At 34.5% G+C, this 26,698-nt stretch overlaps 1 protein-coding gene across 1 annotated transcript; it reads left to right on the top strand.

Annotated features, from left to right (window-relative positions):
* Nucleotides 1-1,906: 1,906 nt before the first annotated feature.
* LOC135688879 (BBSome complex member BBS1) lies at nt 1,907-25,919 on the top strand. The gene is made up of 22 exons (XM_065205933.2): nt 1,907-3,165; nt 6,259-6,338; nt 7,145-7,179; nt 8,129-8,186; nt 8,870-8,959; nt 9,318-9,400; nt 10,152-10,193; nt 10,795-10,841; nt 11,434-11,475; nt 12,668-12,740; nt 13,145-13,276; nt 13,987-14,093; nt 14,610-14,730; nt 15,689-15,773; nt 16,753-16,826; nt 17,224-17,293; nt 18,375-18,440; nt 20,591-20,683; nt 21,045-21,178; nt 22,282-22,416; nt 23,313-23,399; nt 24,433-25,919. The coding sequence occupies exons 1-22, from the start codon at nt 3,095-3,097 to the stop codon at nt 24,517-24,519; spliced, it is 1,812 nt and encodes a 603-aa protein (XP_065062005.1). The 5' UTR covers nt 1,907-3,094; the 3' UTR covers nt 24,520-25,919.
* Nucleotides 25,920-26,698: the final 779 nt, after the last annotated feature.

Below are 26,698 nucleotides of genomic sequence, written 5' to 3'. Positions count from 1 at the left end.
ACCTTCCTGGAAGCTGTCTGGACAGGTTGTATAATTGCCAACGGTCAGACCTTAAGAATTTTCTTTAGCTTCCCCCTGCTTTTCCACCTCAGAATTCGAATAAAATCTATGGCTCCTTGCGAGAAGATGAAAATCATTTTATTGAACAACGGCTATTAAACTAGGAACCCAAGGTCTAACCAATTACATTGCAACTGCATTGTGTTACCGGCAAAGTACTCCGAATTTTTTTTTCCAAACAGCGTTTAATGCAACTTTTGAAGGTTTTTCCGTTTCCTAAAGGCGTCTATAAAAACATACTTGAACAAACCCTAGAATTTATACACCAAACTAAAATGTTTAATCAAAGAAAATTTATAAAACTTGTTTAGATTTGTGCGATTGTATATTCATATTTAGCAAATTTTTAGTTGTATTGTCTCGGAGTACAGAAAAGTTTTCAACCTTCCTTCCTTCCTCTATCATACTATAAAACCTTTCTTATTTTAAGGGGTTCAAAATGGGCGTGGTCAGAAAAATGGGGCACTCAACTAATCTTGATTCCCTCTCTTTGCAAATATTTTTTTCAAAACATTTTAAAAATTTGAAGCTTATTTTCGATTATAGATAGTTTTTGACTAAGGTGTAAAATAACATGCTAATGTCATAAATAACAACAGCATGTCACAATTTGAATATGTAAATTATCAGGGCCGGCGAAATCGTGGGGGGGGGCGTGGGGGCCATGGCCCCTCCACTTTTTTGTGGAACATGGCAAAAAAATTAGGAAAATGTAGAAAAAACTGTAGTCTACCAATCAATAAGTTATTTTGTTTTATATTTCTTTAAACATCGTACCATTTAAATATCTAGAAGACTAGAACAGTGAAATTTGATCGAAGAAACGTTGCATTGTAAAAGCAGAATTTTATAAAAACTTATCGCTAAGACCATTGTAGGCCTTGGAAATGCGTGCTTGGTTTAGGATATTGAGCTGGATGCAGAATAACTTAGTGCCTAAGTGTTGTTCTTTAAATTGTTTGAACCCAGCTCACAAGGTCTATGGTGCATTGAAACTGGTAGGAAGAGACTTTTTAAGAACAAGAGAAAAGAAAAATCGGCAGAATTGTTTTCTGAAAATATCGTCAAGAAAGCTTCAAAGTCTGTTTTTATCGATGATCCTGACCTGTCAAGAAACGCTGATTATAAAGCCAAGTCTAAAGGAGCCTTTATTAAAACCAATTTATTTTCAGAAAAAATTTACAAACAGATTTTATAAAATAATACCCACAACTTTACGGAATTTGTTAATCCTTTTATTTTTGGTTGATGTAGTTCGTCTGTTGATACTCTTTTGTTCTTGTTTTATAGCTTAACTTGGATTAATATATTTCTCTTCTCTATCTAATTTTGGCTAGGGAAAGGGGGGGGGGGGGTGGTTGACTAAGCCTAACTTTGGAATGGGACGTTCAATTTTGGTTAAACAAATTTGGACCCATAGTTCCGTATATGCCTGAAAATTATGACCCAAAGTCAAAGAACATTTTTCAAGAAAGAAGCAAATAATCAAACAAATTTTGTATGTCCTTTGCCCCAAAATCTGAACATTACACATGTTTCATACTTTTAATTCTAATTGGACCTTTGCTTGGTTAATGCTAAATTTCCCTTCTGAAAATTTTACAATATTTTCCCAAAACGGTACCCATTTTTCCGCACATATTTCAAAAACTGATTCCGATAATTCTGCACTTTTCAGGTACCCCTGAGTATTGACACGTCCTCGTACCTTTTCAAGTACCCCCCTAAGTTTTAAAACGTATTAAGCTCCCCCCCCTCCCCCCTGAGAATTTTGGCTCCTTGTTTAATGTAAAACAATTTTGCTTCTTCTCGCTCCGCTAAAATGATCATTCTAAAATTTTGGAAAGCTTTTCCTATTTCATATCAATGTTAGAATAGATAAAAAAACATATTAGACAGGAAATTTTGCATAACATTCTAGCTAACTGGGTAACCGAAGTTTTTAAAGTTTAAATCATAAGAGTAAAGGCCACATTGTAAAGGTTTAAACTCAATATAAAACAAAACAATTCTTTCTCTATCAGACTTTTATGTCTCGCGATTGAAATCTTTGAGGCCAAAAAACCCAAAATTCAATTGTGTTCCTACGAAGTTTTGATCTTATAAAGCTATCATTTAAATCAACCCTCAAGCTTTACACAAGCTTCTAATGAAATGTGCTTCTATCCAATCATTGTTCATACTTGTCAGGGTACTTTCGTGTCCTGCCGTATGATTCTGCGTATAAAACTACATGTATATAACTGTAATTTGCCCAAAAGAAAATCATACTTTAATCATTCATTAATTCTTTGTTTCAAAACTAGACAGGGAATTTTGTAGAAAAAACTAGCAAGCTACATAACCTCAAATTTTATTTCGCATATCATTTAAATCGACCATGGAGATTTTAAATCCAAGATTCGCCAAAAAAATTTACACCGGAAGTTGCTTGTTTTTCATGACGTCATCAAAAATTGATACAAATTCTTTAAAAATCAGCCAAAGACTTGACCTCAACTTTTATTGCATTTGTCAGCTAAATTAACTTTAAAATCCAAGATCCAAGTTCCAGAAGATGAATGTTTACCAAAAGACACATAAATATTGGGGGGGTGGTGTCGCACCCCCATACCCCCGCTAAATCCGTCCCTGCTTTTGTGAATTATCCGACGAGAACGCTGATGTAACGGGTTTTAGTTCGCCCGGCGGGAGACGATAACCCAGAAGAGCCCGCAATAACTTCCGCCACTGCACTGCGCTCATCTACTACACAAACTTCGAATTTGGTCTCATTGGGATTAGCAGATCCAGACTATTTGCGACCTGATGATGGAACATTCCGCAGATTTTAGAAAATCTCCGGTTTTTCTTGCCTTTTGGTTGATTGGATGAATAGAAATGGTAGGTTGGATGAGTACACTTTTGTTGGATGACATCAGTAGGTTCGTGATTGATGCACGAAGTATTTCGAGGTGTATCTATGTTGTTGTTGTCAGGCAGGCTTCCATCATCAAATTCATTATAGAAAATCTTGGAAAACTTGAAGAGAAGAATGACTGCGGTGGAAGGTTCATTATCAAGCCCACGAAAGGCAAAGAGTGATGAAAACGAAACAGGAAACAGGTATGAATACCGGTACTTTTTAGCTTTTCAAATCAGGTGTTTTGTTTTGTAATTTAAATGGCGCGGGTCGGGTGCTGGCCACATACACAGTATTTGCTAAAGTTGCATTCAAATTTCGAGCGCATATTCTCATCTAAGTGGCATACACGAAAGAAAAATTATGTCAGTTAAAACTACGAGAAGCAAAATTCATAACTTTCTGTTTTTCCGAGATCTCGATGAAAATTCCAAGCTTAACAACATATAGGCCTAAGCACCATTATATGATAATAAGTTTTTCTGAAGCGAAATATCCAGATAAAAAATATGCATTTATCTAGATAAAAATAAAGATTTAGCCAGATAAAGAGTCTATTGTCTACAACAGTCTGGTCCACCGTGTCTTACCTTGAATATATGCCAGTAACAGTGCCAGTACAATTTTTGTACGTGATCAACATACCAAAAGAAATATTGATAAACAAGAAATAAGACAGAGGTCTGATGTATAAGATAGCTATTTCATTAGTTAAGAATTTTGGTGGCATAAAATTTGATAATGCCTTTGAAAAAGCAAACATTTTACAGCATAGGCTTTGCAAAGTAGGGATTGATATAATTTCAATTTAAAGTTTTTTGGGATTTAAACTGTTGGAACATCAACATTAGAGAAACAAAATTTAGAATTTTGACCTTAAAGTCCCAAAGATTTTTGCAGGCTGTAAATTACAACATGCTTTTTAACCTCATCTCCATTTGACAAAATTTTCTTCGCTTGAGTAAAATAGTTTAATTATTCTCAGAGGACCATTTTGTTGAAAAAGCAAGCTTATTTCAAAGGGTGAAAAATCTTGCTCCTGGTAGTCCATGCATGTACATGTTAATGTGTAATTCACAGCTAATTCTGTAGATTAGCTTTACAGAGATGGTGTGTATAGACAAGGTCTGAGGTAGGAGAGGTAGAAGTCTCTTTCCTCAACTGATTGCTTGCTAATTGAGCAGTAGGTCTCAGCTATTTGTATGGTTATACTGAACTTCTGTGAGACATCTCAACAATCCACCATCTTGCTGCCAATAGTTTTACCATAACCTTGTCAAGAGAAGCTGGTGAGGTGCACTCTTTAGCTTAAGAGATCCCCGGGTCAATGTTAGATGTCACAACCAGGACATTGTAAATGGTGAGGTAATTGAAATAGTTGATAAGTTTACTATATATTTGTGCAACATTTACACATGACTGGAATTATAGCAAAGAGATCAGAAAAAGATTGAAAATCAGAAAATGTCATTAAGACTGTTCCACCATGCTACAATTCTACAAAGAAATTTAGAATACTATCGGTCTTCGTCAAAAGAAAATCACCATGCATGTGGTAAACCACACGCATTATTTGTTTCATGCTTGTGATTCACATTCTTAAATATCGGCTATTTCAGACACCGTTTAGACAGTCCTGTTCAAAAACGGAACCACAACAGTACAAAATTTGTTCTCTTTCATAGCAGGGTCAAAACCGGATGGCAGAGCAAAACTGGCTACTTTCCAAAGTGCTAATGTATATGAAAGGGCGAACTTTGACCGTTTCACGGTTCTAAACTTGCACGCAGGACTGCCAAAAGAATTTGGAGGCCCTGGGACAAAAGCAGAGAATCAGGCCCCTGCAATTTTGTTGGAAAACTTCTGATCCGATCAGAAATTTACATGGTTGTCTATTTTAATCCAAATGTTACATTTTGAGAGAAAATAATTTAAAGATGAATATGGTGATCTCTTCTGTTGTTCTGAATCAAATTGGTAATCTCTTTCAATAAGGTACAGAACTAAAAAAAGCCAAAAGACAAGAAGAACCTTCGAGTAGTATGATTTATGAGATGTGACTTACGTGAAGTTATGTACAAAGTTTTGAAAACGTAAGAATTTTTCTATCTACACCACTGGATTGATATTAACCTTGATTGTTGGAAAATCTTCTTTTTGCGGGTCTATTTGTTGCCTGCCTGTTGCATCATTAACAAAAAAGCCTGTCTTCCTTTCTTTATTCCGGGAAAATTTGAAAAATGCAGAGCGATTAGCCACAATAGGGAACAAAATAGGCAATATTTAAAGAATTAGCAGATGAAAAACAAAGCTTCCAATATTTGTTGAAGAAAACATTTTATTCAGGTCAAAAATGACAGTCAAATATGCAACTCATGCCTGCAATCAATCGCTCACATTTTTCATGCCATGCCTAGAGAGAGAATAACAAAAAAATGGTTCTGCAGGAAGTAGGCAAATCTACTCAAATGAATGCCATAAACAGATGGAAACTGTCTTTCATTAAAAGTTAGCAATAGACCCAGAAAAATTCAAGGCATGGTAAGAGGGACACATAGAAGAAAGAGACTGCGTTTGAAGCTGGAAAATGACATCTAGGAAACTATGGGAATATCAATGTTTGGATTGCTCTGGAGAGCAGGGGACTGGGACTGTTTGCAGTTGGCCAAAAAGGTGCCACAGCTAGTCAGCCTTGAACTATATAATATAAAATAATTATTTGCAAGAACAATACAATTTTGAATATATTGTGCGAAATGTGATAACTTTAAAGGATGTGTTGAATTATGGTGAATTTGTGTGTTTGTCATATGCATTTTTGAAACTGTTCACAGAATTCTTAACATTGTTGAGTAGGTCATTCCACGAAATTTGCACATAGTTCAGTTCTGAAAGGGTGCCTAATGGACCTTCTGTTGGTATTTCACCTTCTGCTATGATTTGAGTTGTTCTTCTTTTTGCATGAGTGTGGGCACTAGTAGAGCGAGAAGAATTTGTTTCTATCAACATTACCTTGACCATTATTTTGCAGATTATAATGTCTCCAGCACTTGCATTCTTCAGCTTATAACAGGGTTATGTATTTTATTAATGTGCAACCAAGTTCGTAATTTTGCATGGTTATGTATTAGAATATACAGGATCCGCACCATACCCAAGGGAAAACTAAATATATTTTGAAATTTTGCTCAGTATTTTTTCTATATTAGTATTTTTCTGTATTTTTTATGATTTTTTATTGGTGTCCATGTACATTTTGCATGTTGTTTTATCAATCATCCTTGTTAATTTTACAGTTACTCTGAAGGCAGTTCTGTTTGGTTAAATGCTCATTACAACCCAGTTGCATCAATCTACACATTCACATCATGTACAGGTATATTCTTTTTTAAAGTTAGTTTTCATGTGACAAGTCTGTTATAAAACTTGAAAGTATTTTAAGATTTAGCATATCTTTAGGGCCGAAACATAAAAAGGGGTGATGGTATGTTATACAATTTTCATCTCATTTGCATCAATTCGATTCTTTGAGCACTTGAAACTTTTAAGAAATGATATGATCACTTCTCGTTCATTAGTAGAATTTTCATTAACGAAAAAACTATAATAGTCACCTTAACATCATGATTAGGGTAATTTTAATTAAGAACTTTTTCATTTTCTTTCTTTTGTTTAGATTTTCTGGTAAGTTCAGTAGTTCCTGTGTTTTTCTTACTGCTAAAATTGAAACATGTCATTGAAAGGGAGTCTGATGTATCTATATCTGTATCTCTATAATAAACTTTTTCCAATCATTAAAAGTTTTTAAACAAAAATATTTACAGTTAGTTTATAATGTATGATTGCATACTTTGTCTAGACAGAAGAATGTTTTAAAATTTCAGTGACATTTGTTTTCCCATTTTTCCCTTTGTTGCTCATTACAATTTGTTTGGTTTTCTTTAGTCTCGTGTTTTTTGAGCTTATCTCATATAGTTTGAGGGTATGGAAATTTTTTAATCAACTGTTTGATTAAAGTAAAATTAATTTAATATTGTTATGTTTGCTCAATCAGTAAAATTCATGTATTTATTTATCACCTTTATCATTTTTACTATGGAACTGAGAACCAATTGAATATTAACAATTTTCTGGACGAAAATAATTCACCACATATAACTGATTTCTTGTGTTCTCTTGCAGCCTTAGCTGATCTGAATGCTGATGGAGAACACAAGGTACAAATTTATCAATACATTTCACCAGTAAACAATTCTTCCACATAGATGCACACTACCTACAGGATAGTTTTTAATAAACTAAACATCAATATTTATTCTGTTAATTTTATTGCCAAAATGTTATGATTTTCTATTTGCTTTGCTAAAGCAAAACAGTTTTGCAGCCTTTTTTTCTATATGGCAATGGATCTATACATCTAGCTAGCTGACATTGTTATTTTTCTGTTGTAATGTTCTCTCATTCATGGTTAAATGAACTGTAACCATAGAATCTCTATAATGCCCTTGGCATATGCTGCTTTATCTGGGCATATACTGCTGAAATATGATTTCAAGCATTGGCTTTATGCTACTACTTGTGATTGCTTTAGTGAGGGGACTACCTGTGAAGACTAAGTAAGGGTAAAGAATCGTGAAAAATTAAAATAACCAGGTTTTGGTATTCAATTAAATTGGTTCCTAATGTTTGGTGGTGTATTACATTTTTTGGCAGAGTATGTGTAATTTGCCAGGTATAGCTTTAAAGATTGATGTTTCTTTATATAAAAAGTTCTTGAAAAGGATCTTGTTTTACAGTATGGCCTGAAAATCACACAAAACAACATGGTTATTGACAAAAGCTTCACATCTAGCCAGCTATAACTTTCAACTGCTCTTCCTACATGCTCAATTTGCCTGCAATAAATTGGCGTCCTCCTATGATTTATATTCAAAATAATTTTCGAAAAGAAAGGTCTCATTTTGAACGGCAGTTTGGGAAACTTGTGCTTTCTGTTTTGTCTTTAGCGGTTTTCTCCATGTAGAGCAAGACTAAAGGGAGAACTTTTTTAATAAACTACCTATTATTCTTTGTTGTTATTGATTCAAAATATTTCCAAAAATTATATTGAAACTGATATGTTGCTTAAAACTATTTCAATGCTAAATTATATTTTGTTCATTTTAGCTAATTGTAGCAGATTTGGGTACTGGTGCTTCTAATATGAAGCTGAAAGTTTTTAAGGGTAAGTTTGGGAAATCACTTTGTCAAACAGAATCAATATGATTTCCTGTTTGCAAATATTAATAAAAATGTTTACTTTTGATTGAATGACTACCCAGAAATGGCAAATTTCAATGTTATATTTGTTTACAGTTGTATTAAAAGGATGTTGCCTGAATACAAGGTAGCAAGAAAATAAATCTTGAAAGCCAAAGCTTTCTACTAAATACATTCAATAACAGTATTTTTAGTGGGTCAGACATGCTTTTATGTCATCAAATTTTTTTATACAAATAGGGATAATGCTCTTCAATAATATTCAAATAAGTTCTTCTAGAATTGTATTTTATCTCATGTCAAATTAGATGGATCAAAACTTACAAACAGATGTTTTATAGAGGTAACTTGAAGATATGAAAATGTGTAGAATTTTCAAATAACAAAATTAGTGAGTGTGAAGCTATTCACATTTATGGTCCGAAATGTTCACAGTTTAGTAGAAAGAATTATTGATAAAATGCATTTATTTTGACACTAAGTTGAGTATGAATTGGACTGTCTGGCTTTCATTGATTTTTGAAATCTTCTTTAAAGAAAAACGTTTTCTTATATTCACTACAGACGAATAATGTTTATATGCATCTAAGCTTAAATCATTTTTGTTACCAAAAAAATATAATTTTGGTTTCTTTTCGTCGTTTGCAGGTACTTCCCTGGTCACAGAGAGTACTATTATTGATCTTCCAACATCTGTCTGTACTTTCCACATGGATATGAACGAGCCAAAAACACCAGGTAATTCACACTTTGCCACTAAACTGCCAATAAATTTCTCTTATTTAGCTGTTCTTTTTTTCAATGTGTTTGGAAAAGCGTTTGAAATTGTCTCACGTAGGGAAGTAAGATTGTTTTTCTATCCTTAAGTTTCTCATCCTGTTGTCAAAAATGCCATTATTAGTTTTCTAAGGTTAAATCAACGTAAGTTGTTACCTTACCATCATGTAATCATGATAAAATATCATAGAGAACAGAGCTTTAAAACATTTGTTTAAGAGCTTCAAGACATCTGCAGTTTATTTGAAAATTTTGTTACTCAATATCCAATTATTAATTTGTTTTTTATTGGTTTTCTAACTCTTTTCTTGCTTTACAGCCGTAGCTGTTGCATCAGGACCTTACATTTATGTGTACAAGAACCTTAGACCGTATTTCAAATTTACTTTGCCACCACTTGATGTAAGCATCACCAATTCTTTTGTTGATAGTAAACCATTGTATAACTAAGTTAAAATGTTTCCAGATTATTATGATCAATGTGCGAAGTGAAATAATCTACTACATCACCATCAGTAGGAAGTAATGACGCATCTTGCAAAGTTTATCTGTTGCAGACAGTGAAGGTTGAATGTAACTAGACCTTGAAAAGCTTTCTTGTTTTCAAATGTATCTTTAATCTGTCACCAGTAACCTGCTGGCTAGTTGAAGCCTGGGCCAATCCAGTAGAGATTTCCTGTTGTCACCCATTATGAAAGCACCAGCTAGGGACGATTTTAAAATTAATGCCTTCAAGGAACAGGGAATATGGAAATCGCAAAATGAAAGACCAACCAGATTTCTGATAGTTCCCAATAAAAGAACAAACCCGAAAAAGATATCAGGTTCACTCAGTTAAAACGAACGCAAACGATATTTTTCTACCAGCACCAAACAGGAAACTAACCTGAAAATGAATTCGCAGTTGGGACCAGTGAGATGTATGATAGATAAACTGAAAATATAGGATAATATTTTCATCTGCATCATAAGCGAAACAAGCTAAAACAATAATCTTTTGTCAATATTCAGCTATCAAACAACCTGAAATCAACCCAAAAATGAATTTGCAGTTTAGAGTCAGTCAGAATAAAAATGGTACGTTTACTAAGGTTGTTGATGTTTTTAACATAGATTGTAAATGGCTAACGGGTTATTTTTGGTTGCATTTCAGGTAAATCCTATCGAATACGATTTATGGAATCAAGCAAAAGAGGTATTCTTGCCGACCTATTATGTGACAACCTTATCTTTTTATTAATTCTTTCTTTTTTATTCTAAGTTCCAGAGGTACTACTCATCAAGCAATCATTTTAGCTTCATGATAGCAAATATTTGAGAAGCGAGACTCATTTTATTATTGAATGATTGAAAAAATAAAAAAATAAATCATTAAACATTCTTTTCAAAGTTTGAAAGGGACCTTCCATCGGCTTGCAACTCAAGGAAAAATATTACCCTTCGAAGTATTTACCTTTGATCAAAGCAAACGTTTTAGCAACAACAATATGTATTCAAGGATACTTCGAAAATTTCTAACATCTTTCAAAATATTTTTTAAATTTCCATACATTTAATTTTTGTAGATTTTCTTTGTGCATTTGAATAAAATTTGTAAAGTAGTTCGATCTATACAATTTATCCCAGTCCTATGTATTGTATATTGTATTAATTTTCCGTATCAGTGTATTTATTTTCTGTAATATTTTTCATTGTAGTTTAGTTACTTGTTAGTATAGTTAATGATATATAAATTGTGTGTAGTGAACTTAAAATATATGAAACTGAAACTGTAAAAGTAAAGTGTCTTGTTTTAGAATAAAATGGATATAGCTACACTACGGGAAATGCTCCTGTCTATAAGGTTAGACTTTGTGTTGCAATATTTTTTACATATTTTTAGATATGAATTCTTCAATCAATGTAATTTCATATGTGCTTTCATTCTACGTTTTATTCAGCGGAATGACCTGTGTTGTATCGATTTTTCATTTTTATTGTTCGCCCAATTAAATTTGTCCAGGTAGCCTCGTAAAACGTCAACACAGTATCGAAATTTGTTTCTGTTATTAACATTGGAAAATGATACTTGAGTGATTGTAAAAATATTATTTTTTCTAAAGAGTTCAATTTGACATAATGTTTTGATTAAGACTTTGGCAAAGCAGAATCTACGAAGGTATGCAAGTGGATTTAGTCCTCTAGCCTAAATTTTTATGATCCAAGATTCTTCTTCAGCATTGCATGTTTTTAATGGAAGATGCTAGCTGGTGAAAAACGATGGATGAAACAGATAGTCAAAATACTTGTCGTGGATATCTCTATACCTCTTGAATTTTTAATTTAGTATATTAAATTCAAAATCAATTCAACTTTGCAAAGCTGGTCAAACTGTATTGTGGCGATTTACTGGTGGCTTTATCTATTTTCTCAGTTTGCAATTTGGTTTATTTTAGGGATGCAAATGGATCTTCTTCTTTAACAGTGAGGTCTTTAAGGTACCAGTGCAATTTGTTTGATTTATTTATTTGTTTTGTTTATTAAGTTTGAAGCAACATGTGCGTTGATACAGTGGAACCTCCATTAACGGACACCTCTATACAACGGACAACCCTCAACAGCAGACAGATATATTTATCCCAAATATTCAAAACGCCTTAAAGGAACCTCTGTACAATGGACACCTCGTCGGACAATTACAATGGTTCAAACGGTGTCCGATAAATGGAGGCTCCACTGCAGAACTATAAAACTTCTATTTAGAACACTTTTGTTCCATAAACCAAAGCAAACTACCGATGGAATAAATTTGGTGCTTAATATTTTTTCTACTTATACGTTGTTCAATACCTAAACATAACCAATAATAATCAACACGAGTAAATGCTAAATCTTTATTTTTTTTAAAGTTATTCTTTCCTTACAACCGTATTTTTTCTTGCTTTGCATTTTCTCAAGATTTTATCATCTCCATTTTAAGCTGCCCACTTCAGAGCACTTGGTGGTTCACATAATAGCATAGCATAGCAAGTAGTGACATGTACAATTAATTGTGCAAAATTCTGACTCCAAAAGAATCCAAAATTGGTTTTATTCTCGTTAAAAGCACGTGTGCTAGTATCCAGGATAATCGAATGTACAACTATTTGTGGAGATAGCTACTTGCCTTAGTTTTTCAATTATGAGCCGCGGCTTATAATTATTCTTTGTCTCGTTTTGCTGTGACTTAAAATCGAGGTCGGCTTATAAAAGAGGGTGGCTTACACTTCTTTATTCAGATAATGCTAAGCTTTCCTGCTTCCTGCTTTCCTGCTACCTGAGGGTGAAAATGTAGAAGATGAGGAAGAAATACTTTTAGACGCTATTGATGATCTCAGACTGGACTTTCGTTGTTGTTTGAAGTACGTAGTTTCTATTTTTTGTTAAAGTACACAACCAGGTTTCTATTAGTTTTTGTTCCCGTCATTACAAGCCAAGTAGTTCTGCATTGTTTTAATGGGTGCGGCTCATCATCAAAGGAGGCTAAAATTTTTATGAAACCGATAAGCTGCCACTTATATACGAGGGCGGCTTATTTACGCATAAATTCGGTACACGAATTTTGTTATAATGGTTGCACAGTCAGCAAAAATCTAAGAATATATGTCATGTGCATGGCAATAACTAATTTAAGTTTTCTGTGTCGACTAGATTTTTACAGCTCAATGAAGAAGATGCTGCGGAATTCGCTGAAGTTCATCAGTTTGGCAATTTACGGAGACAGGTAAGAAAATTTGGTCGGCAACTTGATTCCATCGCTGTGCATAGTTTTTCATTTTTCTTTGGGGTCATCCAATCTCTTCCTTTTCTATCTGCTCAGCTTTTAAGTTAATTTCAGAAACTGTACTTCTGCACTAAATTTGAAATCTAATTTGAATAATCTCCTAGCGATAGTTTTAGATGAAACCTCTAATGACGTCATTTTAATTTTCATCGAACAGGTAAAAAAAATTTTAGTACAAAATTATGTGTAGCTTTTGTTGGTTGATAATTACAACGCATGCGTTTAACCTATGGATTTCATCTGCACCCGTTCCTTTGGAAACGCCTTTTCGCGATTTGGTTCAGGTCTCGTGTAAACAGGGTCTTTAAATATACCTAATAATTGTTGTTTTTATATTACAATAGACTGTCATAACCTGTATGACAACCATCAAAAAAAGCGTTCCCGATGAGGATAGCATTAGTTGCTTGGTGATTGGCACCGAAAGCAAGGAGGTTTATGTTCTGGATCCCGAGGCATTTACTGTTCTTGCAAAGGTATGTTTTCTGACTCAGTTTAATTATGTCATTCTTCTCCAGGTCTTGAATGTGCTTTGTAATCATTACCGAAAACACTTCTTCGATGACGTAGGTTCAATTACAAGCAGCGTCCTTAGTAACCCGCAGCGTATATTCACTCTCCCTCCAAAGAGTCTACATCGCATGCTACGTTTAAAAACACTATTTCCCGACGCTTTTCGCTGGTTAAATTTCCAATTGGTTGGACCACGCAATATACCCTTTGTTACGTATCCAATCGGCAACGTAATGCTAATTTCCCAATGTTTTCATAAATGCAATCATAAACGCGTTATAAAGCCTATGATTAGCCTTGAACGGTTGACTGACGGGACATAGTGCGTTTAAAGATGACAGAGGACTTTATAATTGTCTGTATGTCGCTAGAGCTTTCAAATTCTATCAAACTGAACCATAGTTCAAACATTATCAAAGTTTTGATTATTTATCAGGATTTTGAAAATCAGGAAAATCAGCAAGTATTGTAAATGGCTCAATGCAAATGCATTGTAATAAAACTTAGATTACTCTACTTCTCTATATCACTCTTACTTTATTACTGAGTAATATCGATATTAATATTGATTAGTAATACTCAATATCAATATCAATATCAATATCAGTATCAGTATCAGTATCAATATCAATTACTTGACAGTAATTCTTCTTTCTCTCCATGTTGTGATCAGATGAGCCTTCCCAGCATTCCATCGTTCATGTCTGTTTCTGGCCTGTACGACGTCGAGTTTCGCATTGTTGTGGCCTGTCGTGACGCAAAAATTTACAATCTGAAAAGGTAATTCCTGATAATCTACGTAATGCCTACAATGAAATGTGGAATATCAATATAGCATACACTGGTGGAGCCAATACCGTTTTCGGTTGTCGAAGTATCCGTTGCTTGTAATTCTATTTCCAAAAGAATTTCACCTAGGGAAATGAATTTGAAAAAGACTGTTTTTGTTGCTTGAAGTTGCTGGTTATTTTTCAGATTTAAGATTTCATAGTAAAGCTAACTTGTTAAAATTACTTTTTAGAACACTTATTATCTTCCTTATATTTCATCCATCTAAGCAGGTTATGTTTTTTCTCGTTTATATACATTTTCATTTTCCTTGTAACTTAGGCCGGTAAAAGTTATCTGGTTTAGTTGTTAGCCATCAAGTCATTACGTAAACATGGCATGATACAGCTGGGACACGGCATATAGAAGCTCAAAAATATCGAAACTGGTTGCCCTGAACAATCAATATATCAATGCCCTTATATATTATATGTGATATGTATTCTAAAATGTCTCTTCAATTTGCAGTGGCTCGCGTAGTGGCAAAGTTATTATTGAGCTGAATTCTCAAGTTGTTGGACTGGAGAGGATCGCCAAGACCATAATTGTTGGCTGCATGGATCAGACCCTCGCCTGTTATAGTACAAAGGTATTCAGATTGGAATGTATTTCAGCTTATAGTTAGCATTATTGCTTATTTTCAATCTTCCATGTTTTGATATACGTTTTCACGCTCAAAATATGTTTTAATGTTGCTTTTTCATATGCATTGTATTAACCTCAAGGTATGAGTTTTTTCATATGCATTGTAGCGAAATCAACGCTTATGACAAGAGCTCTGAAAGCATTTTGTTTAGAGATACAAAAGGTGAACCAATAAAGGTTGATTTTAAGATTTCCAATAATCCAATCTCACAGCAAAAAGACTCAAAGTACCTTGGAGTTAATGCAATGCCGTCTAGGGTTTTTCGTGCAATAGAAATGAGTAACTATGGAAAGAATTTCCTGTTATCATTTGAACTTAAACAGTTCATTTTATAGATTGAGGAGCCTAGGTTGCTTTTTGGCCCTTTGAATGTGTAATAATTTTTTATCTATCAAGAAATTCAAGGCGAATTGGAGCCAAAAGTTGGGATCTAGCGGTGTATTTGTCATTGTTCGCTTTTTCTCTGGGAAATGGGACAACTTTTAAGCGTTAAACTTGATGAATAATTGGAATTTTACAAACAAATGGCTTCATCCTGCTAAATGCAGCAGAAAGTATCTTTTAAGACAATCAAAATAACAAAAATTGGCGAGAGAGGCGATTCATGGAAATATTTCATCAGGCATGGTTTACAAGGCTATGAATAGTCATATATATCGAGTATTTTCGCAAAAGTTTTCTTGGTAGCCAAAAGAACTTCATGAAACTCACACCTATAAGTAAGGCCACCAAAACTTAGTACTAAGCATGTTCAAAACTGTGTAATCTGGTTCTCTTTCTTAACAAATTGATAGCCACACACAGCCTTACAAAATCTTTAAAGAAAATTGTCACTTTGCCCTATACCTTTATTGTTATACTTTTCTTATTACCTTATTGAATAATTGTTACTTTGTTGAAGGGAAAGAAACTTTGGACTGCTTACCTTCCCCATCCAATCACCACAATGTCACAACTGAATCACAAAGCGCGGGGGTTAAAAGCAGGTGAAATTTTTTGTTCAAATCTAACGTTAAATTTGCTCGAGAGTGCAGCAAATTTTCATAGTTCCTGATTTTATTCATTTGAGGATTTATCTGAACGAATGCTTTGCGATATTGTCATAAACGCCATTGTGTTACCACGTAAACACTTATGTTTTCATTTTGTTTTTTATGTGACTTTTTAAGACCTCGTCTTCATAGGATTCTTTAAGCATTCCAAAAATGCCGTGCTCTTTGCACGGCTCTTTTCTTGGGCAAGATAAAAGAGAAGTGATCGGACCCAAAAGTTCAAATCTTTTCTGTTTACGAATTTATCTGTCAGGTTCAAATATTGTTAGAAAAGAAAGAGCAAATTAAAAATTTAGAATGGCGTAACTTAGGAAAAGGCCTTTTAAATCTGTCAGCAGGGAACAACAGTGAATAAAAGTTTGTGCGAGGATATGAGAACTCATTCAGTTTTGTTGTGAAGCTGCAATTTAATGTCATAGACTTTTCAATAGGATGTTTTTCGCAGTTTCTTTTGTACGCAGTCAGATGCTGTGAGTGATAAGAAACTGTTTACTTTTTCACATGTTTTTACAAAAATCGTATAACAGCAACACAATTTGCGAAACGGCACAACAGGAACATGGAAAATAAAGCAGCTCTGTTTTTATTGTTAGACAACAAACTCATACTTCTGCAAAGATGAAACCGTAGGATAGGATATACACGGTTCTTTGAACTTCATAATCAAGTGTTGTTTGATTGGCAGACACTTTTTTGAAGTGATGAAACAATGCGGCCAATGCTGTCGGTCGATCCCCATTATCTACCAAAGCTGTTTTTCTTATGGCATTCCATCTTAAAACTTTATTTTAACAATTATTCAAAGTTTGAAATATAGAAAATGCTTTATAAGTCAATTGAAAAGATGTAGGTATTTGTTTAAATATTTCTGTTTTCTGTATACTCTCTGATATTGTTTTTTCTCTTTCGAAAGTCATGGTTGCTCTTCAGAATGGCGAAGTTAGAATTTACAAAGATAAATATCTGGTTAACATGTTTACGGCCGAGGTTCGTAATTTTTTTCTGATTACAGAAAGTGGGCAGCCCACCAAGCTTCTCCTTTAAATAAGGCAAGCGTCTTAACGAAGACCTGTCCCCATTAAGGAAATCGCATACAAAGAATTTAGCGTACAAGGAGAACTGTTTGCTTCTGAGCTAATGATATCGATTTAGTCTTTTAATTAGCAAACTAAACAGGCCTTCTAATCCCGCAGGTCTACCTCTTTACGTATATCATTTTATGGTTTGCAGCTTCAGGCTTTTGTCATCAGCTTTCCCTTTCTGTTTATGCTAGTTCTTTTATTTCAATCTATTCGCAAAAATTCACGTCATTTCTAACTGTTCACCCTACTTAGTTTTTACAATGTATCGTGTTCAGGTTTATAGGTTTCAATTTTGGTCCTAGGATGTCATCGTTGGAATCCAGTTTGGTCGATTCGGGAGAGAAGATAACGCTCTAGTAATGACAACTAAAGGTATGCAGTGTCCCGTAATCCTTTTCGAAAAAAGCTATCGTAATAAACAATGTCGATCATAGGTTTAGCCATGCACTTGAATACTCAGAAATGTGTTCTTTCCCTGAGTGCTCAGTCCTTTATAATTCATATTATTTTATTGGTTTTTTATTTATTTATGTATCTATTTATTTATTCAGTTGTCTCATTTTTTTCTTTTATTCTATTTTATTTTTGATTGTGCCATTTTATTTTCCATGAATGCTCAGTCCTTTTTATTTATTTGATTTTATTTGATTTTTTTATTTATTTATCTATTTGTTTAATTTGATTCCCGTTCATTCTATTTTATTCATTTTAATTTCGCCATTTTTTCCCTGAATGTTCAGCTTCTTATTTTTTATATCATTTTGTTTGATTCTTTGTTTATTTGTTTATTTATATCCCTTCCATTTTATTTTGTTTATTTGGTTGTGCCATTTTTCAGAAAAAATCATCATAATACTTGCAATAAGAATTCATGAAGCCCACCTTGCTGAGAAAAGTAGAAAAATAGAACGACCCTTCCGTCCCTCTGCTATAGCATACTGTGCGCTGGTAAAAGGATACTTTTTTAATAGACTTCCAAATTGATGACGTCACAAAGTCTTTTTTAGAATCATTCAATTTGGACTAAATAACCTAAATGAGCATTAGGAAATACAGCTAAACATGCCAAATCAGTTGATATTGCAAATTTCCTGTGATATATTTACTGGAACACACATTTTTTCCATCAAATCACTGTAATTTGGTCCTGCTTCATAACTTTAGTCTGAACAGCAGTAATCTGTTGGCGAACTTCGAACTTTCAATCTCCATATCTCACACAATTTGAACATATTTGACTGATTTTGTACCTCAAGAAGGGTTTATTGCTCTTTCAGATTACGTGGTTAAAATTAAAAAAATTCTTAAAGTAGATTTTGATGACGTCATGCACTGAAGTAAAAGGTGTTTGGCTTGAGTTATTTGTTTTTAAAAATCTTTCCGAAAAATTGCTTGTACAATAAACAAATACGCATTCTGGTATATCATGTTTTCAATTGTTTGTTCGTTTCAGGTGGTGGGTTGCTGATTAAAATCTTAAAGCGAACTGCAAACTTTGAAGGAAAAGACCTCAGCGCAGGTTTGATTGTCAGTTTACCTTATAAAAATGTCAATTATCGTTTATACTGCCATAACTTAAACACAGCTTTGAAGTAGATGCAATGGAAATTGTAAACATTTCATAAGTTCTTCTTTCCCTCTTTAAATGCTGCTCTCCATATCCAGTGTTTTGAGCATGTGGTGTCGCACGCGTTCCCTGATTAATCTCCATTTGATTTCAACGCGCAGTTTGTTCCTTAGCTTTTAGAAAATAGAAATGCATCGATTGGCCTGCATGGCCTCCACAAGCTGCCCTTCTTCTTCTGAGGCAGCCATCTTGGTGACTTTAGTCAGCATCACTTGGTGAACTTCTGGTTGATTTTGAGAGCATGTATATTAAAGTCATGTCCAAAACCTGCAAAACCTGTCTCTTCGTGAGAATGTTGACTGAACAGTTCTGGTAAATTTTGATGGAAGGGTTTGACTCCCTGTCGTAGAACAAGGAATTTGCAGTTTGAGTGTGCAGTCGTCTGGCAGCCATGTTGAAAATTTGATCGCACTTGAGGTCAATTTCTTGCTCTTTAATTTGTTTTTCGATAGCGATCGTAAGCGCTCGCAATTGGAGTTGAACTCGTTCCTACTCCTGGAACACCCGGCGATTGGTCGAATAGATTGATCGCAGAAGTTTTATTGGCTGTGTATACTTTCATCTGGTCGCAGCGCCCGCGCGCTCAAAACACTGGATATGGAGAACACCCTAAGAATGTTTCTGTAAACCATTATCCTGCCACCATAATCATCATCCTGCTACCCATCGCATACCCATCAGCCCAACTCAAATTATACTAATAAGCTCTCTTCTCTTAACCGATCCCTACATCAGTTATGCGGCATGCAGTGTGACGAATAAAATTGTCTGATACGCCGTGGAAAATTCTCCAATTTCACCCAATTCTGAGTGAATAAACTCACACTGAATGAGCACAAATATTTCTTTTGTTTATTTGATCCGTATTCAAGACACTTCGATGAAAAAAACTTAATATTGTGAATACTGGTCACAGAGTTTCATCTTTAAACATTTTATGTTCGTGGTGTGCATCATAATTTTTTAAATGAAAAATGTCGTCTCATGATCAAAAAAGGTTGACAAACAAAACCCTAAAGCATCCTCGGAAACATGAGAGCTTCCTTTGTTCGACCTTCTGAGGGGACTCTTTAATACCAACTGCATTTAAACATTACCTTGATTTATTCGCAAGTTAAAACGACATTTAACTATAGGCAGAAGGAAGCGAAACTTTGTATGACTTGTATTCTTGTTGATGTGATTTTGATTGCAACAAAGTGGAGTGGCTTCTTTTACAAAAAAAGAGGAGTTCTCCAAATGGGAATCTCAATTAGAACCAAATTTGAAAGGTTTGTCACATCAAGTCAGAGTTTTACAGAAAGAAACCGTTTCAAGGAATTACACAAAAACAGGAAAATTTGTACGTATGACATTCACAGCTAGACTTCGCTCGTTGAAGTCATTTTTCTTCGCGGCATCCAAAGTTCAATTTGATTGCTTGAAATTTAAATGTTAAAGATCAAACTTCCGACCGTAAAGCAAATGCTCTTTGCCTAGTAAATGAATGTTTAATGTGCAAGAAGATCTTACGTTAAGGATCGCAGCTGGAGAAGCTTCTTCCGGTGATAAAATGACTTGAAAAGTACCTTTTTTAATCATAATCTTTCTAATTCTACCGAATGCCGTATTTTAGCAACCTTGAAGTAGCGGCACCTCGTGAGAAGCCGTCTGTTTTTTAGACTGTTTCCTGGTATTTGCTTCTCTCGGGTTTATCAGTTCGATGCTTTTCTATGATTCAAATCATCTTCAATTTTCCGGTTCCATGATTCAAATCATCTTCCTGCCGGCTTGTAAATCTTAATATGAGCATAGCACTTTGTTCGCCGTTCATGTTGTTCATTTTGTTCGCCGAAACTGAGATAATCATACCTTATCGTCCCCTTCTTCTGTCTCGTCCTCTTTTCTACTCCAAATCAAACTGGCATATTTTTCTTTTATTTCATATTTTATAGGTCTACTTTTTCACTCTATTTGAAATAAAATTTGAAAACAGACAAACATGACCTTTTTTGACCTCTTTAAGTTAATGTTGTATGTACTAAAACATCTTTTTTTGTAAGGTACTTCAACGGCTCATTCCCAGAAGCTGAATGTACCCAAGAAAACAAAGCTATTCGTGGATCAGGCCCTTCGTGAACGAGGGAGTGCCCCAGGTATCATTTTAATGAGGATTTTCGATGACTTTTTTCAAAATAACCTCTTTTTATGCATGCACTGGATATTTAAAAATGGTAGATGTTGAGTAATCTTTCGATTATTTTACATGTTAGTTTTAATTTTTTTGTACAGTTCTATTGCTTGTTCTGATTTCACATAAATTAGCGAATTATGAAAACTTCAGGGCATATGATAAATAACTTGTTTTAACTCTCAGTTCCTATGTGTAGATAAAAATAAAGTAGAACTGTAAAATAATATTTCGTCATTATCTGTGAAAAACAACCTAAGTAAAATCAATCCTCAATTTAAATATCGCATCGTATTCTTTTTTTCAAAAGATTCTTCTTCCCCTAGCCATTCACAGAGTATTCCAACAAGACCTTTATCGATTAAAGCTGAAAACTGCGCGCTCATATGTACATGCCATTTCGACGAGAATGAACCCACTGTCTACATCTTTGCAAGACCCAGTAAAGCTGTCAGCTCAGGTATATGATAGAAATTATGTCTCTGCCGTGTAAGCTTAAATCGTTCTTTATATTGCTATATGAGGATTGCATTCTTATTCGAGTATTTACTCAGAATTTTTCGGATGAAAATGCAATCATTGAGCCATCTTCTTTAGATTTGATTTGAAGTGGGAAAATAAGAGGTACTCCTGGCTAGTGGGGTACAATGCTGGATTTGCAAAGTGCTAAAAAATCTCGTTGCTCGTGTGAAGGATTGCCAATTCGTGTCCATTTGCCGGTCATCCAAGAAAGTATCAGCGGTTATAAGGGGTAGCATGTAGGAACTATTGATAAATTGCTGAATGACTGTATTTGTGAAGATGGGCGAGGCTGGGCTTTGGTGTTCATTGTTCAAATATCATGTACCTCATTGAGGATGTTCGGGTTGTGTCAAAATGGTAAAAATCACATTTATTCAGGAAAAAAACCCTGAAAGTGTCGGTCTTTCCTCTTATTAGTCACGTGATCAACGCACTTGACTATTGAAAATGTTCCTCTAAGTCAACGTGTTTTTCTTATACTTGGCAAATACATTGAAGAGCGTTTTGTCAGGAAATTTGATTTATTGAAGGTAAACGGTCGTTGACTTCGAGCAGACTCTGTTCCAGTAACTTTCGATTGAATATTATTTTAAATAATCTGAGAGCTGGGATCCAAAATTCAATTGCCATGATTTTAAATATTGTGATACTGTAATTTTAAGTACTTTCAAATACGAAAAGCTTTGCTCACTAAGAATTCATATTTTCAAGTAATGGGCGTCAAATATTTGTACAGTTGATGGTATGATTTTTTGTAGCTAAATTTTCAGACAGGCGATAAATTGCGAGTAAAACCGCATAAATCATTTTAATTTTCACCATTTCAGTTCTTATGTTTTGGATAAATACCTTGTGAATGTCCAGAGAGATTAATCCTTCATGTGTTGCTTTCACGTATTTTTTTTCTATAAATAAACTCGATAAATTTTGTTGTTTATATTAAATACCCCATTAGGATGAATTGGCTACCGTAAATTTAAATCAATGTATCTGCGTGACGTCATTCATTTGTTACTGTACGAACAAAGTTGTTTTTTTTAGGTTCAAGGATTAGGGCCAGCTTTCAAACTGACCATTAATATTGAAAACACATCAACTGATACTCCGTCTACAGATCTGCTTATCACATTTCATTTCGACAGTACGCTTTATGCTGTGGCCAAACCCATGATCCAGGTGAGCATTGACATCTGCTCGTTCTTGTCTTGAACCATAACTCGGATTGGCACTTTGAACTTTGACCTTGAGGATTCAGAAAATTTCACCTTCCACTGTATCATATGCAACTGTAAGTACATTGTAAAATGTAAAGTTAGTAGAGACTTTGTTGTCACAAATCAGCAGCCGCTAACCTTTCACCCTAACCTTTAACCTTTGCCTTGTTATTTTCATTATAATTATTATTATTATTATTATTATCTATTTATTTAAAGTAGGCGTATAAAAATAGCCACAAAATAAAAGCTAATTCAAGCCTACTACAAAGTAAAATTGTTTAAAAATTAAAAAAATTAAGTATAAATACATATTTACATATTTTAAAATGTTTTTACAGCATTTTTGGCATTTACAATAAGATACATTTATCCGTTCAAGAACCCAACCTGAGCCACAAAAGGTCTACACAGTCTACAGTTGCATTCCTCTCTTTTCCAAGATTTTATTCTCCTTTTAAAGCTGGAGAGGGTATCTGATTGTTTCATGTCATTGGGAAGTGCCTGCCACAATCTACTCCCTAGAAACGATAACGGGCTACGCTCGGAACGTCGTTATTTTGAAATCGCTTATTTTCCTCGTAAAGTTTATATTGTCAAACTATATTGTATGATATGCAGGCTAGTGTTCAACCTTTCACCTCGTATAGGATTCCCGGAACCAAACAAATGCACCCCTTTCCTCTCACGTTACCTTCGATCTGACCTGAATAAAAAATTCTGCTTACCTTAGACTTTTAAACCCGGAGCAGTATCAGACGAAAATTACTTTGGTAAACTATGTTTACTTGCTGTCTTCAAATGTTTGGTTTGTTGTAAACCGGCCACAGTGTAAAGACGTTCACTTCTATCTTATAGATACCAATCTTAATTCCTGGACTGAGCTACTCACTTGAAACTCTTGTTGACTGCATCAGCGACAAGGGAATATCTGACAAAATTCGGGTAAGGACCCTGTTTACTTTGATTTATAAGTCTAAAAATTGAAATTCGCCTTATACGATGATTTTTTGCTCAGAAAATGTTATTGGACCCTGTACTGTCTATTTTCTCATTTCCCCTCGGGTAGTCATGCCCGGAATATTGCAGTGGTATCTTCAATATCTCCATTAAGCTCAGATCAGTTCTTAACTCCCTTTTTTAAAGTCAATGAATTTTTACCACGTGCTTACTTGGGAATACTTTGTGACATGTGTAGTATATTTTGAAGCGAAACCAGGTGTATTTAGGAAATGATCTCATGGGTGCCAATCATCTACTACACATTATTGATACGAATTTTTTGCTGAATGTTCGATTTTCCAAACACTATAACACATCATCTTTTCATCCGGGCTATTTTGGCCCGTGACACAATTTGAGCTTTTGCAACCTATGTATTCGTAGACTATGGATTTTCGAAGGCAGATTGTAAAATTTTCTTTAAGATCTCAGGCTTCGATATCAAGGCGATGAAGCTTTTCCAGAACTTGGATGTTTTTTAAAGTCTTGTCCACTCGCCTGAGGACATAGACTTTCTAAAATTTTCTCCCCTATTGATATCCTCGCCACGTTTTTGATTTGTGAAGGTCTTGCTGTTTTTACTTGCCCTGACAACATCTGCCTCGTTTGATGGGTAAAATAAAACTGGAAGCTTTTTGTCGGAGAAATATTTTGAGAGTAAAATTTGTCTATTTCAACTAGCAGGTGTTACAGAGATGGTATCTTGCTATTTACCGAAATTGTTGGTGTGAATAAAAGGAAATTGATATGGTGATAAAATTCGTCGGCAATTCAGTTGCAAAGAATTACCATTCTTTTAATTTTGATTACATCCCAAAACTGACTGAGCATTTAATGAGTAATTTTAATAAAATATCGCAGCAGTTTCCATTTAGTGATTGGTTTCTAGTCTAATCTATAGTCTATTGCGACGGTTTTTCTCCTTGTCAGACCCCAAAATTTTTCTCGATTCTCCAAAATCTGTTTTGATTTTTAGGTGTTCCTTCTTCGAAGAGGAAACTCAATACCAATCATCACTGCAGTGATAAGCATGCCGGTTAGTGAGGCTGTTGTGGTAGTGTGACATTGCTATTTTGCATATTTCAAAGGTATTTCACCCAGTTAATGCTCATAAAATGGCTTGTAAAGCACTTTGAATAGTATTACCAACACTGTATTTTGTCCGACATTCTCATCCATGCTTTGATCAATTCAAAAGATAGCTTGTAAATATAATGTTGATTATTACTGAAACACAGTTTGGTGATAATTTTTGGCAGTATAAAAGAGATCTGTAAACAAGAAAATGAACGTTTTAAGATTGTAATTATTAATGAGGAATGATATTACTTCTTTAAATTCCTTGAATAAAACTGCACCCAGTGTATAAAGCTGATCAAATAACTTAATATGAAACTAGGAGATGCAGTTTTGTTATTAGTGTCCTTTGCGTTGTTTTTTGGTTGTTCTGTTAAGAAATGGAAAGAAAGCTAGAGTTGTCTTTGAATGGATATATCGGACTTGAATAAGAGCATAATTTCGGTAACGAATTGACCAGTAAACTAACTTACTCCCACCACACATGGCAGGCCTTCATCCAAGGAAGACCCAGATTTTTATCTTTTGCCTCTGCAAGACAGAAATCTGCCGTGTGTGGTTGTCAGAAACAAAGACTGTTGTCTTTCTAAGAGAGTCTATGAAAAACAAAGAGAAAAGTCTGCTGTGTGCAGATCCCAAAGACAAAAATATTTGGAAGAAAAATTGGCTAGCAATTTGAGTGGCCAGAGACAGATGATGTTCCTTAACTTTTCTGTCAAGCAACTTCATTCCTGTTCTTCACAGACAAAAAAGTGTCGTGTGCAGATTCCGCGAAGACAAAATTTAACGTCGTCCAAAGACAATAATTTGCCATGTACGGTGGGCTTAACATATCAACTCGTAGTGTGTACTGCAATAGTGTGAGTTTGTATATAGTAGAAGAAAGTTATCTGAAGGCAAAAATGACTGAACAAAGAAGTTGCCAAGTAGATTTAAATTTAGAACTAAGTGAATGGAACTTAAATAAAGATTATTATGGGGATGCAAGTTTTGTGAAATTCTTTCAGAAAGTTAGATTAGGCGTAAACTAGCGCTCAGATTATTCATCAGTTAGAGAAAAGGAGAAATTACCTGAAGTCTAATCCTATGATCAGTAACTATTTTAGGAGTCATTGGCCACTAGCACAATCGGCCAACAGTCGCTTCCACATTTTGTTTTGTGCTTTTAGTTAACTAGCATTTGGTCTGTACGTTACGTTACTAGGTTAGTTCCCTAGATTTAAGATCTTTGAAAAGTCTGGAAATTATGCCCTCTGATTTGATTTTTGAAACTAAAGTGCTCTTGTAGTAAAACTGTATTGATCATTGTTCCAATTCAATAATGCCAACCATTGTATCACTGTCAATTTTCATCACTTACTGTCTTCATCTCCACAGAAACCTTTATCCAATAGCATATCTGTTGCGTCTCTTTTATGTGTAAGGCCCATAAACGACAGATTGGTCATAGATATCAACTCTTACTTGCTCTTTGTTTTCTGCTTTTTGAATACAAGAAGAGCCTTTGTGATATCAATGATGAAAAGGATTGGGTCTGCATGCGTTCCAGCATCAACTATGGTTCCAGTAAGTTGGAACTCAATCTTTGACCTTTGTATTTCGAGGTTTTTGATTGGTAGCCTGGACCCAAACCAAGCTAGGATGTTTTTAGAGAGTGACTTTGAATCTTGAAGTGCTAGCATTCAATATAAGGCTTGGTTGAACAGGGTTTCAACAAAAATAGGCTCTTCAAGCACCTATATTAAGTGAAAATTTAACAGCGAAAGGGCTTTGTTGGATGATCAGATGCTTTTCCTACTAAACCATTTGTCTTGACACCATATTCCAGCAATCAGTTTGCTGTTGATATTGGAGGAAACGGTAGGCAACAATTTTGTAACAAAATTGCTTCTGGTGTTGGGATGTTGGGAAAGAAATACTACCTTAACCAACTTGCTGTTGATAACGAAAATATGATAGGGTTAAAAAAGAATACCCAATCCAATTGTTAGTAAACGGTCAACATGATTCAGAAATAAACAGATTAATACCACTGATGACTTATTAAGGAGAAGAACCAAATCAAGGAGCAAAGCAAAAAAAAGAAACAGTGCATGCACAGACGAATTGTTTTCCCGTTGGGTATTCGTAATTGAACACAGGAAATTAGGTGAGGAAATATTGTT

Source organism: Rhopilema esculentum, chromosome 10, assembly GCF_057945365.1.
Source record: "Rhopilema esculentum isolate cy_ngs chromosome 10, ASM5794536v1, whole genome shotgun sequence".
Classification (NCBI taxonomy): Eukaryota; Metazoa; Cnidaria; class Scyphozoa; order Rhizostomeae; family Rhizostomatidae; genus Rhopilema; species Rhopilema esculentum.
Note: the sequence above shows the minus strand (reverse complement) of the source record. Positions and strands in the feature narration are given on the sequence as shown.

Bases quoted from the DNA above. Each gene is read 5' to 3' on its own strand.
- LOC135688879 (XM_065205933.2), top strand. From the start codon at position 3,095: ATGACTGCGGTGGAAGGTTCATTATCAAGCCCACGAAAGGCAAAGAGT. The intron at 6,339-7,144 runs GTATATTCTTTT...GTTCTCTTGCAG, and splicing joins CACATTCACATCATGTACAG to CCTTAGCTGATCTGAATGCT. The intron at 15,774-16,752 runs GTGAAATTTTTT...CTCTTTCGAAAG, and splicing joins AGCGCGGGGGTTAAAAGCAG to TCATGGTTGCTCTTCAGAAT.